This window comes from Mobula birostris, chromosome 15 (genome assembly GCF_030028105.1).
Source record: "Mobula birostris isolate sMobBir1 chromosome 15, sMobBir1.hap1, whole genome shotgun sequence".
Classification (NCBI taxonomy): Eukaryota; Metazoa; Chordata; class Chondrichthyes; order Myliobatiformes; family Myliobatidae; genus Mobula; species Mobula birostris.
This window is the reverse complement of record NC_092384.1, coordinates 65,845,340-65,861,359: the sequence shown is the minus strand read 5'-3', so window position 1 is coordinate 65,861,359 and position 16,020 is coordinate 65,845,340. Positions and strand designations below refer to the sequence as shown.

The 16,020-nt window shown below is 44.7% G+C and overlaps 1 protein-coding gene across 5 annotated transcripts in view; it reads left to right on the top strand.

Moving 5' to 3' along the window:
• Positions 1-16,020, top strand: part of LOC140210713 (meckelin-like) — a 211,378-nt gene that overhangs the window by 118,109 nt on the left and 77,249 nt on the right. For all 5 annotated transcript variants that reach the window (XM_072279933.1, XM_072279934.1, XM_072279931.1 and 2 more), the window contains exons 13-15: positions 95-203; positions 2,766-2,859; positions 11,471-11,527. In XM_072279933.1, coding sequence (XP_072136034.1) covers positions 95-203; positions 2,766-2,859; positions 11,471-11,527 — 260 coding nt within the window. The remainder of the gene's footprint in view (positions 1-94; positions 204-2,765; positions 2,860-11,470; positions 11,528-16,020) is intronic.

The window sequence follows — 16,020 nt, the reverse complement described above, 5'->3', positions numbered from 1 at the left end:
TCCCTAGCAGTATATATGTCTAAGATCTTTGCAAAGTACTGTATATAAGAGTTTTGAGGTGGAGTTCGCTAAATACAATGCTTTTTGTTCGCAGGAGCTGGAGCAGTAAGGAGGTTCTTTTTGGTTGATGGGCTGACAGGGAGAAGGGGTAGTCTCAGTAACCCACCGAGCTCAGTCACCTATGCTGAAGACCTCGTTCTAAGGTGAGAGGATGACTTTTTAAGATACCTGTAAAGGACCCTTCAATATTGGAATGCACACTTTGCCACAAACTACGCTTCTCCTATTCGGTCAGAAACCCAAGAGTTTGTTTATTTTAAAAACGCAAACAACAGGAATTCTGCAGATGCTGGAAATTCAAGCAACACACATCAAAGTTGCTGGTGAATGCAGCAGGCCAGGCAGCATTTCTAGGAAGAGGTACAGTCGACGTTTCAGGCTGAGACCCTTCGTCAGGACTAACTGAAGGAAGAGTTAGTAAGAGATTTGAAAGTGGGAGGGGGAGGGGGAGATCCAAAATGATAGGAGAAGACAGGAGGGGGAGGGATGGAGCCAAGAGCTGGACAGGTGATTGGCAAAGGGGATATGAGAGGATCATGGGACAGGAGGTCTGGGGAGAAAGACAAGGGGGGGGTGGGAACCAGAGGATGGGCAAGGGGTGTAGTTAGAGGGACAGAGGGAGAAAAAGGAGAGTGAGAGAAAGAATGTGTGTATAAAAATAAATAACGGATGGGGTACGAGGGGGAGGTGGGGCATTAGCGGAAGTTAGAGAAGTCGATGTTCATGCCATCAGGTTGGAGGCTACCCAGACGGAATATAAGGTGTAGAGATGCTGCCTGGCCTGCTGCGTTCACCAGCAAATTTGAAGTTTGTTTATTCCCAAGTTGTACTTGCTCAAGTACAACACTTTGCTTTTCTGTCCTGCCATTGGATGGGATTACTGGACCAACACAGTTGTTGTTCCTTTCCGCGTCTTGTGGTGCTTTGGGTGGCAACCTTGGCATTTCATTAGTATTTTGTCTGTTTTTACGAGGCCGAGTGGCTAGCTCGATGCACAACCCCGCACAAATGGGAAGCGTGCAAGGGGCCAGCTGGACTCAAACCTGGCGCTACTCGCCTTGAAGTCTGGTGCGGGGGCCACTCCACCACCGGCTGGCCTGGACCTACACAGTGAACCAATGGAATTGCAGGGTGGATTCCTGGAACACACAATGGTGCAGCTGTAGAGCTACTAGTTCCAGCAACCAGGGGTCATCCTAACCTTGGGTGCTGTCTTTGACTAATTTGTACCTTCTTCCAGCAATCATGTATTCCCTTCTGTTTTTGAATTTCTTTATTTTCCTGTGAATGCATGAAAGAAAATACGAATCAGGCTTGTATTTGGTGACGTGTTCGGAGATAGTCATCATTCCGAAGAGTTGCTTCATTTAGTAATGCGATCATGTTCCCTTCCCAATCCCTCTGCATTATTACTACTGAGTGGAAAATTGAGGAACAATTTTCATTGTTCTGGTCAGTGATAAATTGGAAGCTTTATTGTTGCCCCATATATGTTTGTTGAACTCGGACTAGGGTCTGACAAGCTACAGTCCTGTGCAAAAGTCTTAGGCACGCGTATACAGCTGTGGTGCCTTGGACTGTTGCTCAGTACTGTAGTAATTTTATGTATTGCACTGTACTGCTGCCACCAAAAAAAATAGATTTCATGACGTATGTGGGTGATGATAAACCTGATTCTTATTTGGTTTCTGTTGAGGACTGAGAGTTTTAATTTTTTTTTCTTCATTTATGGGATGTGGCGTTGCCAGCTAAGCTAACATTTATTGCCCATCTCTAGTTACCCCTCAAAAGGTGGTGATGAGCTGCCTTCTTGAATCACTGCAGTCCCTGAGGTGTAGGTACACCCACAGTGCTGTTAGAGAGGGAATTCCATGATTTTGACCCAGCGACAATGAAGGAACAGCGATCTCTTTGCAAGTTAGGATGGTGAGTGACTTGGAGGGGAATTTCCAAGCGGTGGTGTTTCCGGTATCTGCTGTTCTAGTCCTTCTAGATGGTAGTGGTCGTGGGTCTGGAAGGTGCTGCCTTAGGAACTTTGGTTCTTGGTGTGTTGTTGCAGTGCATCTTGCAGGTAGTATACACACTGTCGCAACTCCTGGAAAGGGAGCAGGGAGAGGGCAATCATGGTTGGGAAAAGAAAAAGGGAGAAGAGAGGGAGCAGGAAGCACCAGAGAGTAATTCTGTAATGATCAATAAACCAATTGTTCAGAATCAAATGATGTTGCCTGATGTCTCAATGCTGGGAGTGTCTGCATCTGCGCCACTCTCTGCCCCTGGCATTCCTTGTTTGCCACATATGTCTATGAAAGTTCTCAGTCATCCAGGTCATTATATATCAAGCAGTAGTAAATCAAAGCTACTGGACTTCCCATGTTGTCAAGATGTTTTGGCACTGAAGAAGCCTCTCAGATAAGTGACGAAACGCCTTTAGGACAACACAGCAAGTCTAGTTGCCTTGATTTACTACTGCTTGACATTCTCTGCTACATGTTCCACACCTCTACCGCAGTGCTTCACCTTCACCATTCCCAACATCCTTTGCTCCCATCAGTTTGCAAATTCACTCTCTGCTCCACATTGACATATATAGTACTGTGCAAATGTCTTAGGTACCCTAGCTCTATATATGTATATAAGACTTTGCACAGTACTGTAAGAATCTGCCAGGTTCCTGTGGTGAAATGCAATCCTTTTTCTCAATCCAGGACCTATCTGCCGATTAACAACCCAACCAGTGAGCCGCCATTTTTACTGACTGTACGATACGCTCAAACACAAGATCTTCAGGCACAGACACAGGTAGGATCTCCTTTTCTGTTATAAGGGGAAGGATCTCTGATCGGACAGTTGTTCAAAGGTCAAATTTAATGTCAGAGAAATGTATAATAGACATCCTGAAATACTTTTTCTTCACAAACATCTATGAAAACAGAGAAGTGCCCCAAAAAATGAACGACAGTTAAACGTGAGAACCCCAAAGTCCCCCCCAGCTCCCCCCCCCACATGTAAGCAGCAGCGAGCAACAACTCCCCCTCCCCCCATCGGCAAAAAAAAAGCAGGCATCGGTACCATCACTGTGCCCAACCGTGTGCTAAGCAATAGCAAAGACACAGACCAAAGATACCCTAAAAGCTTCGCATTTCATCTGAAGTTCGACAACTCACAGGTTCTCTCTCTCTCTCTGGCAAGGGAGAGGGAGGTGTCCCCCATTTTCACAGCGAGCGGGAGACATAACAACAACCTGCTGGTTTATGATCTTAAAAGTCCGTTTTATTGCTTTTTTCGAGCCCTGTGTCCGAAGATTGCGAAGACCTTGGGTCTTTGGGCCCACAGCGAAAGATTTTCCGGCCTCCCCGACGACACGCGGGTCTCCTGCCGTGACACCAACACTCAATGCACCTGTCTCCAGAGCCCCGAGATCTTAGGCTTCTGAACACGATCGCGATTATCAGGCCAAACCCTTGGCATGTCGAATAGCGGCCAGTCGTGTAACACCGAGAACGGGTCCCATTCCCACAAAGAACCGAAGCCCGCGTGTAATTCCAGGTCAGGGTCTTCAAAAGAACCCTGAAAGGGAAAAATAGGGATATTAAAGATGGAAATAGAGCTGTTTCCGAAGACGCAAGCAAAGGAGTCGCTATTGTCTCCTCCTGAGCTCCTCCTTTCAATGGAAGTTTAACCCTGTAGAACACCGATTTTTCAAACTCCAGTAATTTCTCTCCCCCAAATCCCCTCTTTTTCCATTCCCCATTCTAGTTCCCCTCTCACCTCATCTCCTCGCCTGCCTATCACATCCCTCAGGTGCCCCTCCTCCTTCCCTTTCTTTCATGGTCCACCGTCCTCTCCGATCAGATTTCTTCTTCTTTAGCCCTTCACCCCTTCCATCTATTAATTCCCAGCATCTTACTTCATGCCCCCTCCCCCACCATCCCCCTTCCCTGATTTCATCAATCACTTGCCAACTTGTACTCCTTCCCCTCCCCCACCCACCTTCTCATTCTGACTCCTTCCCCCTTCCTTTCCAGTCCTGATGATTGGGTTCATTGCCTTCCATAGATGCAGCCTGGCCTGCTGAGTTCCTCCAGCACTGTGTGTGTATTAGCCGTGTAGAATTTGTGAGACAGCAGACAAAAATATTAAAGAATATTAAATTCTCCTTCCTGCTGTCTGTGTGGAGTTAGCATGTTCCCCCTATAATAGCGTGTGTTTCCTCCAGGTGCTCTGATTTCACTCCACATCCCAAAGATGTGCAGATCAGTAAGCTAATTGGCCACTGTAGGCTGCCCCTATTGTGCAGATGAGTGGTAGAATCGGAGGGGGGAGAGGAATCCAGGGGAATGGAAGTACAGTCGTCTCTCCTTATCCGCAAGTTCTGCATGTGCGAATTCAACCAACCACGAATCGAGAAAACCCGGAAGTGCTCTTCCAGCACTTGTTGTTCGAACATGTACAGACTTCCTTTTCTTGTCGTTATTCCCTAAACAATGCAGTATAACAACTATTCTACATAGCATTTACATTGCATTAGGTATAACAAGTAATCTAGAGATGATTTAAAGTATATGGGAGGATGTGCGTAGGTTATCGTGGATCGGGATCGAAAAAAAACGGAAGTTCTCTTACTAAGTAAGTTGTAACGGGTACATCCGGTATTATTTTGTGTCAGTTAGTCAAACGTTTGTCTTAGTATATAGTATATATTTTACCTTTCTATGCATATAAAACACTTAAGAAACATATGTTTCAGCGCTGGGCTCGGGAACGGAAATTTCCGAGTTCGATCCAGTGACGGACCACTCCTGAGCACACTCCCCATCCGTGCAGGGTTGTTGTGCAGGATCAAAATCCCAAAACCCCAAAACCCAATAATTAAACCACTGCGTTGCTTAGTAATAATTGTTGCTTTAATCGGGGCAGGGCCTTTCTCACTTTATCCTTTAAAATTGTTCCAATCATTGACCGACTGTAGCCTAATGCTTTTCCAATGAGCGATGGCGTTTCACCTCTTTCCGATCGCTTTATTATTTCCACTTTATTTTAAATTGTGATCGTGATTATTTTCGTGAACAGAGACACTGTGGATTCAGAGCTCCGCTGCCGGGTCCTAACGTCCACTGCATTGAGACAGGGTAAATAAGGTCCGGGGTTCCGCTGGGTCCTAAGGTCCACTACATTAAGACAGGTTGAATAAGGGACTTGAGCATCCACATTTTTTGGTATCTGCGAGGGGTCCTGGAACCAATCCCTTGTGGATAAGGAGAGCCGACTATGGAATGTAAAGGGTGTAATTGAGTGGTTAATGATCAATGCAGACTTGTGGCGAAGGATCTGGCCATTCTCCTTTGACCTCTCTCATTAACAGGGCATTTTCAACCTCAGAACTACCACTCACTGGATGCCTTTTATTTCTTGCATCATTCTCTGTAAATTCTAGGGACTGTTGTATGTGAAAATCCCAGGAGATCAACAGTTTCTAAGATAATCAAGCTACCCTGCCTGACACCAACAATCATTGCACTGTCAAAGTGACTTAGATCACATTTCTTCCCCTTTCTGATGTTTGGTCTGAGCAACAACTGAATCTCTTGACCATGTCTGCATGCTTTTATGCATGATTGGCTGATTAAATATTTGCTTTACAGGTTTCCCCTGCCATCCGAAGGTAGAGCATTCCTATGAAATGGTTTGTCAGCCGGAATGTCGTAAAGTGAAGAAACAATTACCATTTATTTATATGGGAAAAATTTGTGAGTGTTCGCAGACCCAAAAAGTAACCTACCAAATCATGCCAAATAACACATAAAACCTAAAGTAACAGTAACATATAGTAAAAGCAGGAATGATATGATAAATACACAGCCTATATAAAGTAGAAATACTTTTCTACAATCATTGCCGCACTGTTCTCCGTAGTGAAAATCTCACGCAAGCGCTCTTGGCAGAAACACTCTCTCCAGTAACCTTTAAGCTATGAAGCTGCCAAATCATACCAAATAACACTTTAAAATACACAGCCTATGTAAACCATATAACCATATAACAATTACAGCATGGAAACAGGCCATCTCAGCCCTTCTAGTCCGTGCCGAACTCTTACTCTCACCTAGTCCCACCAACCTGCACTCAGCCCATAACCCTCCATTCCTTTCCTGTCCATATAGCTATCCAATTTTACTTTAAACGACAACATCGAACCTGCCTCAACCACTTCTGCTGGAAGCTCGTTCCACACAGCTACCACTCTCTGAGTAAAGAAGTTCCCCCTCATGTTACCCCTAAACTTTTGCCCTTTAACTCTCAACTCATGTCCTCTTGTTTGAATCTCCCCCACCCTCAATACAAAAATCCTATCCATGTCAACTCTATCTATCCCCCTCATAATTTTAAATACCTCTATCAAGTCCCCCCACAACCTTCTATGTTCCAAAGAATAAAGACCCAACTTGTTCAACCTTTCTCTGTAACTTAGGTGATGAAACCCAGGTAACATTCTAGTAAATCTTCTCTGTACTCTCTCTATTTTGTTGATTTCTTTCCTATAATTTGGTGACCAAAACTGTACACAATACTCCAAATTTGGCCTCACCAATGCCTTGTACAATTTCAACATTACATCCCAACTCCTATACTCAATGCTCTGATTTATGAAGGCCAGCATACCAAAAGCTTTCTTCACCACCCTATCCACATGAGATTCCACCTTCAGGGAACTATGCACCATTATTCCTAGATCCCTCTGTTCTACTGCATTCTTCAATGCCCTACCATTTACCATGTATGTCCTATTTTGATTTATCACATTTATCAGCATTAAACTCCATCTGCCATCTTTCAGCCCACTCTTCTAGCTGGCCTAAATCTCTCTGCAAGCTTTGAAAACCTACTTCATTATCCACAACTCCACCTATCTTAGTATCATCTGCATACTTACTCATCCAATTTACCACCCTATCATCCAGATCATTAATGTATATGACAAATAACATTGGACCCAGTACAGATCCCTGAGGCACACCACTAGTCACCGGCCTCCAATCTGACAAACAGTTATCCACCACCACTCTCTGGCATCTCCCATCCAGCACTGCTGAATCCATTTTACTACTTCAATATTAATTGAACCTTCCTAACCAACCTTCCGTGTGGGACCTTGTCAAAGGCCTTACTGATGTCCATATAGACAACATCCACTGCTTTACTCTCGTCAGCTTTCCTAGTAATCAGCAATCGCCTCTGTTCTGGGCTGACATTTACGTGCCAGGCAGCTCCTAATTAATTAGCTTGTTTATTTCAGCTTTTTTCTTAAAGATATGCTGGGTGCATCCTGGCTACCGCTGCATTCTCCACGGCAATGTATCAGAACGCGGCCCGGGGTTGGGGTGGTGGGACACTGGGGTGTCATCTCATAGTCATCTGTTTCCATCAGGGCAGGCAGGTCATCTTCTATGTCTGCGTGCCTCGATGTCGAAGGTCGAGGTTCGTCAGCTGATGTGCAAGGCTTGATAAGATGACAGTATGCTTGACTGCTTAGCCTCGCGCATTTTTCTATCATACAGTTCTTTGTAAGCACTCAAACAATCTTGCAAATATGCCCTAAACCTACATACCCTTTCAAAATTAAAGTTGTACTTTTCTGCAATCATGGCAGCGAAAATCTCATGCAGCTGCTTCACGTTCGGTTCCTGGACGATTTCACTTTCGGTCCGTTTGCTACTGCATTCAGTTTCAATTGTTATCCTTTCCTCTTCCAATTGCATCAGCTCTTCATCTATCAGTTCTTGCTCATGGGATGCCAAAACCTCTTCAACATCATCTTCGTCAACTTCCACAAGCTAAAATCACTTTGTCCTTACTTCGTTCACCACGATCGAAACGCTTAATTATGTCTAGTTTTACACTAAGTGTAGCACCCTTACGGGCTCTTTCAGGCTTTTCCGATACCCTAGAACTCATCTTGTTAACGGCTGCTCACAGGCACGCGTTTAAGCAATGCCGGCTAGAATACATTTCCGGGGGAGGAGCTTGGCTGCTTGGGAGGCGCGCTGCTTTTTTCTTAACAGTGAAAACACCTTCTGTTAGCGCAAACAGGTAACTAATGTAGGTCTTTTGTAACAGCGATGTTTCGAAAAGCGAACGTTCGAAAAGCGGGGGACACCTGTGTAGTAATAGAAAATCTGCAGATGCTGGAAACCCAAGCAACACACACAAAATGCTGGAGGAGCTCAGCAGGCCAGGCAGCATTTGTGGGGGAGAAAAGTACAGCCAACGTTTTGAACCAGGGCCCTTCGGCAGGACTGGACAATAAAAGATGAAGAGTACATTTAAAAGGTGGGGAAGGGGAGAGAGAAACACAAGGTGATAGGTGAAACCAGGAGTGGGAGGGATGAAGTAAAGAGCTGGGAAGTTGATTGGTGAAAGAGATACGGGGCTGAGGAAGGGGGAAAACGCCAGTAGGCCAGGCAGCATTTATGGAATAAAGACCGTCCTGCCGAAGGGTCTCGGCCTGAAACGTCAACTGTGCTCTCTTCCATCGATGCTGCCTGACCTGGTGCATTCCTCCAGCATTTTATGCGTGTTGTGAAGGAGATGTCTTCCTTTTTCAAAGAAAGGGACTTCCCTTTCTCCACCATCAACGCTGCCCACAACTGATCTCTTTCACTTCACGCACGTCTGCTCTTACCACTTCCTCCTGCCACCCTACCGAGGATAGGGTTCCTCTTGTCCTCACCTACCACCCCACCAACCTCCGCGTCCTGCACATAATTCTCCACTTCTGCCACCTCCAACAGGATCCCACCACAAAGCGCATTTTTCTCTCCCCCCCCTCCCAATTCCTGCTTTCTGCAGGGAACACTCCCTACATGACTCCCTGGTCCATTTGTCTCTCCCCACTGATCTCCCTCCTGACACTTATCCTTGCAAGCGGAACAAGTGCTACACCTGCCGCTACACGCCCGCCCTCTCTACCATTCAGGGCCCCAGACAGCCCTTCCAGGTGAGGTGACATTTCACCTGTGAGTCTGTTGGGGTGCCCGGTGTTTCTGTTGTGGCCTCCTCTATATTGGCGAGACCTGATGTAGATTGGGAGACTGTTTCGCTGAGCACCTACGCTCCCAACGCCAGAAGAAGCGGGGTCTCCCTGTGGGACCTTGCCCCAAAATGCATCACCACACTTGCCTAATTTATTTCTATCTGCCATTTCTTGGCCCACTTTCTCTCTGGTCTAGATCCTGTTTTAATTTTAGATAATCTTTTGCTCTGTTTTGCAACACTAATTTTGGTGTCATCTGCAACCTTACTGACCATTCCAGCTACATTCGCATCCAAATTGTTGATAAATATGACAAACAACAGGGGATCCAGCAAGGAGCCCTGAGGCACACAGCAGGCCACAAATCTGAAAAACCTCCACCACTGTCATCCCTTCACCACTACTAAACCATTTTTATATCAAATTGGCTGACTACCCTACATTAATTATGTTTTAATCTTCTGGCCCAGCCTACCATGTGAAACTTGTGAATCCATGTAAATGATAGCGACTGTTCCACCTTAATTAATCCTCCCGGCCACCTTTTCTGAAAGCTGAATCACATTCATGAGTCAAGATTTCCCATGCTGGCTATCCCTAGTCATTGCTTGCCTTTCCAACTGCAGGTAGATCCTGTCTCTTGGAATACCCACTGGTAATCTTCCCACCACCCTCCCCCACACAGATGTTAGGCTCACTTGGCACCCAGTTCCCTGGCTTGTCTCTGCAGTCCTTCTTATAAAGGTGCATTTTTAACCCTTCTCCATTCTTCCATATAACATAAGAAAATATGACCATGAGGCCTATCCCACCAGATGCTAGATACGTAGTTCTCTGCGTAATCCTTATATTGTTGTAGTATCCTCAGGGACTTTACAACCCAGTTGCTTGTCTGTTTCTCCTAAGTTTATCTAGCTTCTTCTTAAGTAGTAATAGTAGTAGTAGTAGTAATAATAGTAATAGTAGTAGTAGTAGTCGTCGTCGTCATCGTAGCTATCCCTCGAGGTCGAGGATGATGGTCTTCATTCTGAAGAAGTGGCCCACAGAGTGAAGACAACTGTGCACGTATTTGTTTAACGTGTACTTGATGTTGTGCTCCAAGAAGCACACAATACTTCACAAATCAACCAACTGATTCCAATGGTATGGAATCCACCTTCACAGCTGTTGAGTTCGAAGTAACTTCATCCACCTGTTCCATCGTTGAGGTCTTGGTTGGATTGTTCTTTGAGGGACCTCACCCTCGACCTTACCGCCATGGGTGACCCTACCAGGAGCATAGCTCCAGACAGCATTGCTCTTGGGATCTCAGGACCACACAAGCTTCTCCACCACAACATGGTGACAATCCACGGAGAAGAGTAGTAGTAGTGTGATCACTCAAGTTGAGTATGATGTTCTCCTAAGGGGGAGTTATTCCCTTAATAGAGAGTGCTTGTGTGTGACTTTCTTTAAAGTGGGGAGGCTAGTGTGTGGTCAGCCATCACATAATCCTTGACCGATCGGGGTCAGGGTACAGTGCAAGACAACTGGTGGCCTTCCTCTGCCTTCACTGAGGTTGGGATGTGTCATCAGCTTACGCCAGCTCTGCCATTGCGGCCTTGGTTAGATTGCTTTTTGTCTGAAACCTTCCCCCTTAATCTTATTGCTATGGGTGAATCTACCAGTAGCTGAGCCATAGATGGCATCCAGGAAGTCACAAGCCTCTCCACCTCAACAAGATGGTGATCCTCAGGGAAGCCCTGTTAAGTACATTAGGCCCCTTGATCACTCTGTTCCACCCTCTAATGCAGTGGAGAAAAGTGGGGATGAAGGTTGAGCTGCCTTTCCAGTGGGGTCTTAACTCATCCAAGTCATATCTTCACCTGTCAGTGAGATAAACTAGGCACCACAGTAGCGTAGCAGTTACTGCGACTCTGTTACTGCGCTGGTCATCAGCGTTTAGTGTTCAATTCCAGCGCCGTCAACAAGGAGTCTCTGTAGTCCCTGTGGAACGTGTGGGTTTTCTCCGGGTGCTCCAAACTCCACCCATAGTCCAAAGGTGTATCGGGTAGGTGAATTGATCATTGTAAACTGTCCCGTGATTAGTCTAGGGTTAACCAGGGTGGCGTGGTTCGAAGGGTGGGAAACGCTGTTATTGCGAAACAAAATAGAAATAAATAAATAAATAATCTGATTCAAACGCGTCTGAATCGACTTTCAATAATTCAAATGTGCTGACAGAGAATTCCTGAGGCAAAGTATCTCTTTAGCAAAGGAGCCATCCTTGACAATTGGTGTTTGGAAAGAATTGCCTCTGGAATGGATGTTGCCTTGGTAACATAATTAGAACTGAGAAGAGCCCTCACTGATTATTTATTGCTTTTCCTCTCCTCTCAGCTGACGTTTGCTGTTCAGTATGAAATGAACCAGGCTGCACACAAGAGAGACACAGATGTAAGTAGAGCAAAACGTTTTACAACCTTGTTCTGTCTGTTAACAATATTGAAAAATAATTGGAATATCTTCCAGCCTATAAAATTACTCCATTTCTCATCAGTTGCATATATTAGTGGTATAAATCATTTGAAATTTATTTTGAAACTCGTTTCGTCATGATTAGTTTTGGTGTCTCTTTTAACTAGCAGAACTTACATGACACAAAGCAGCAGAGACATTATTGTGATTTCTTTTTCGTTCAGGGGATTTGTGCTTCACTGGCAAGGCTAATATTTATCATTTGTCATTTGATGACCTTGAATGAGTGATGGATTTGTTTTATTGGGCAATGAATCGCAGTACTACAGGCCAACACTACCAGTTAGGCCAGAGTGCATAAAGACAGCAGCTTGCCTTTCCTGAAAGACATCAGTAAACCAGATGGGTTTTTCCCAACGTTCCTGCAGTTTGGTGCCCACCTTTCCAATCTCACTTTCATGTTATCTTTCACAATGGCTTTTTAGTGTAGAACTATGAATTAAGTTTAAATTCTCTCACTGATGCTACGGACTTGAGGACATCTCTGGTCTATGAGCCCAAAACCTCTGGATTCTGACTTTGCGCAGTTTAAACCTTACACAGAGGAGATTCTGCAGATGCTGGAAATCTTGAGGAACACGCAGTAAGTTCTGGAGGAACTCAGCTGGTCGGGCAGCTTCTTGGAGAGGAATAAAGAGCTGACATTTCAGGCTGAGAGCAAGACTGTTGAAGGGTCTCAGCCGGAAATGTCAGCTGTTTATTCCTCTCCATAGCTGCTGCCTGACTTCCTGAGTTCCTCCACAATTTTGGGTGTGTTCCTCATAGCTTAAATTCTGATAGGCCAAACTGAAAGCACCATCGAAAAGAGCAACTTAAGCTCTTTCATTATGTAGCAATAGTCTGGAAAACGGAATGATATCAGGAGATTAAACAAATCCCTATGATATATGCACACACAAGTTTTGGGGTTTCATGAAGCTTAAAACTTGTTAACGCAAACATACAGTGTTGCTCCAAGGGGCAGCTTCGCCTCCAGGGACTGTAACGTGGGGCTGATTTTATGCACATAATTTCTCTATAACCATCCTCCACTTAATGCTTTCTGCTAGGTAAATCTGAGGTCTGCTTAAATATAATATTTATACCAAACGTGACCATTGTCAATTGGATCTAACCCAAATTTGAATATTTGCTCTATCCTGACTATGAGGTACTTGAAGAAAAGTGGGAATCAATGGTTTGTTATGTTACGTGTACAGTCGGCCCTCAGTATCCGCGGGGAATTGGTTCCGGGACCCCCCACGGATATCAAAATCCACGGATGCTCAAGTCCCTTATATAAAATGGCGTAGTATTTGCATATAACCTACGCACATCCTCCTGTATAGATGATTTAAAGTATAATACCTAATACAATGTTGAAGTGGCAAGCGACATGCAACTTTTCAAAAGATCTAAGATTTTTATTTTCTCAGCGAGAGATAGCACTTTACAATCCCTCTTAGCCTTTGAGGAATTGCTTTGACCACTTAATTGCTTTTTAGGAGCCATTTTTTCACAGAAACAAAGGGTGCACAAAACACAAGTAGCGACCGAACGAGACGCGAGGCAAACAATGCTGAAACAACGAGTGCTGGAGAGAGAACTTCCTGGAATTTTTTTTTCGAATACAGTATTCACGATCCGCAGTTGGGTGAATCCGCAGATGCGGAACCGGCGGATACAGAGGGCTGACTGCACATTGTTCTTGGTCGAGAACAGAGGACAAATTCAGTAATACTAAACAGATCATTCTGGCCTGGATAAGACCTTAAGACATAGGAGTAGCAGTAGGCCATTAGGCCCATTGAGTCTGTTCTGCCAGTCCATCATGGCTGATTTATTATCCATCTGAACCCCATTCTCCTTCTCCCCATAACTTTTGACACTTTTACTAACCAAGAACCTATCAACTTTCGCTTTAAATATACCCAGTGGCTCGGCCTTGAGTTCCATCACAATGAATTCCATAGATTCACCACCCTCTGGCTAAAGAAATTCCTCCTCATAAATCTTGATAAAGTACTGAGCAAGTTCTGCACAGCACAGCCTGACTTAAGCCAAAATACTTTAGCAGAAGCACACATTTGTGTCTCATCAGCCATGGGTCAGGTAGCCAGGAACAGGGTTAAATCATCCTGATTATATCTCTTTGCTGAAGTTGATATTTTTGAGTCCATAGGCTGTTTGCTGTTTAAACAGACTGTGCAGAATAAACAGACCTTGCTTTGTGCTAAACAGCCAGCTCTGTTTCATTGACTAATACATTCATGTCATTAGCTACACCAGTTGGACTGGAGAATTTCTAGTGCTCTTGGCTTCTGGTGCTAACTTGATCACTTGGTCAGCCAGGAGTCTGAAATCCCACCCCACCGGGTTCAAGAAAAGCCACTTCCCTACTAACCGTTCTGTTCTTGAAACAACCTACTTGATCTAGTCTCCAGTGGTCACCATCTTGCCGGACAGTGCTGATCAAGGGGGCATGATGGTGTGCTGATTAACAACTTGACCATCAGTCAAAAGTCACAACCACTAATTCAGTGGTATGAGTTCAATTCCCACTACAGCAGCTAGGGAAATTAAATATAAATAATTAAGAAAAATTGCAATTAAAAATAGTGCCTTGGTAAAGGTGACCATGAAACTACCGGATTTTCAAGAAAGTCTAAGGTTCACTAATGTCCTGTAGGGACTGAAATCTGCCATGTTGTGTGTGTTCCCTGATGATTGTCAACTGCCTTATAAGTTCAGGCAATTAAGGACTGACATCATCATTATGTGCTGTGTTGTATGGTGTGGGCGATCATCGTCTCATGACCATGATTGTTCTTGGCAGATTTTTCTACAGAAGTGGTTTGTCTTTGCCTTCTCCTGGGCAGCGTCTTTACAAGATGGGTGACCCCAGCCATTATCAATACTCTTCCGAGATTGTCTTCCTGACGTCAGTGGTCGCATACCAGGACTTGTGATACGCATCAGCTGCTCATACGACCATCCACCACCTGCTCCCATGGCTTCACATGACCCTGATTAGGGGTCACTAAGCAGGTGCTACACCTTGTCCAAGGGTGACCTGCATGCTAGCGAAGGGAAGGAGCGCCTTACACCTTGTTGTTTCATGAATGAAACTGGTAGTTATGAAATAGTCTCTTTATTCAACAAAATGGATCTAGCAGGCATCAGGTTGAAACCTCTTTCAGAGGAAACGATCTGCTTGACCCAACATGACATGACATTTTATGTGCTAAAGATCAAAGAAAATTCAGTAGAATTCCATATCTATAATGCGGTCTTTGAACTACACACTACAATTCCATATTTACAATGCTTCATTTGAATTAGACACTACAAATCCATATTTACAATGCTTCCTTTGAATTAGACTAGATTAGATTATGAGGACACTCAGTCCTCGTTTATTGTCATTTAGTAATGCATGCATTAAGAAATGATACAATGTTCCTCCAGTATGATATCACAGAAACACAAGACAGACCAAGACTAAAACCACATAACTATAACATATAGTTACAACAGTGCAAAGCAATACCGTAATTTGATAAAGAACAGACCATGGGCATGGTAAATAAAAGTCTCAAAGTCTCTCGGAAGTCCCATCATCTCATGCAGACAGTAGAAGAAAGAGAAACTCTCCCTGCCATGAACCTCCAGCGCTGCAAAGTTGCCGATGCAGCACCCTGGAAGCACCCAACCACAACCGACTCTGAGTCCATCCGAGAACTTTGAGCCTCCGACCAGCCCTCCGAGCACCATCTCTGCCGAGCGCTTCGACCCCGGCCCCAGCCGCCAAGCAACAGGCAAACCCGAAGATTCGGGCCTTCCCCTCCGGAGATTCTGAATCGCACAGTAGCTGCGGCAGCGAAACAGGAATTTCAGAAGTTTCACCAGGTGTTCCTCTGTGCTTTTCACATCCGTCTCCATCAAATCAGGATTGTGCAGGATTGTACTTAACAAATAACAGATATTCATCACCGGAGTGGCTGTTGCACACTGCGTCGCGCCGCCATCTTCTCTTCAAAGGGCTGTTAAACCAGTGGGGATAACTTCACTTGCCCCATCACTGAATTACAAACATTTGTACATACAATTCCATATTTACAGTGCTTCCTTTGTACTACATACCACCTTCATACTCCCTCCTTAGTACCCATACTACAGACACCCAAATACACACAAGTAGTGTGAATTTAAGTCAGCATTGTCTGGTCTCCCAATTAACTGTGGCGTCTTCCAACTAACTTGGTTCACAGTTCTTAGGAACCCGTTATTCAGAGTTGCATTTTAGATTTAATCTTCAGTGCATATTCAGATCTGAAGGTTGGTCGCTGAAGTCAACATTCACTATATGTCCTAACTCCAAAAGTGCCTTAACACATGTGCTTTGATAGAGACATATCTCCACCCTGCCATCC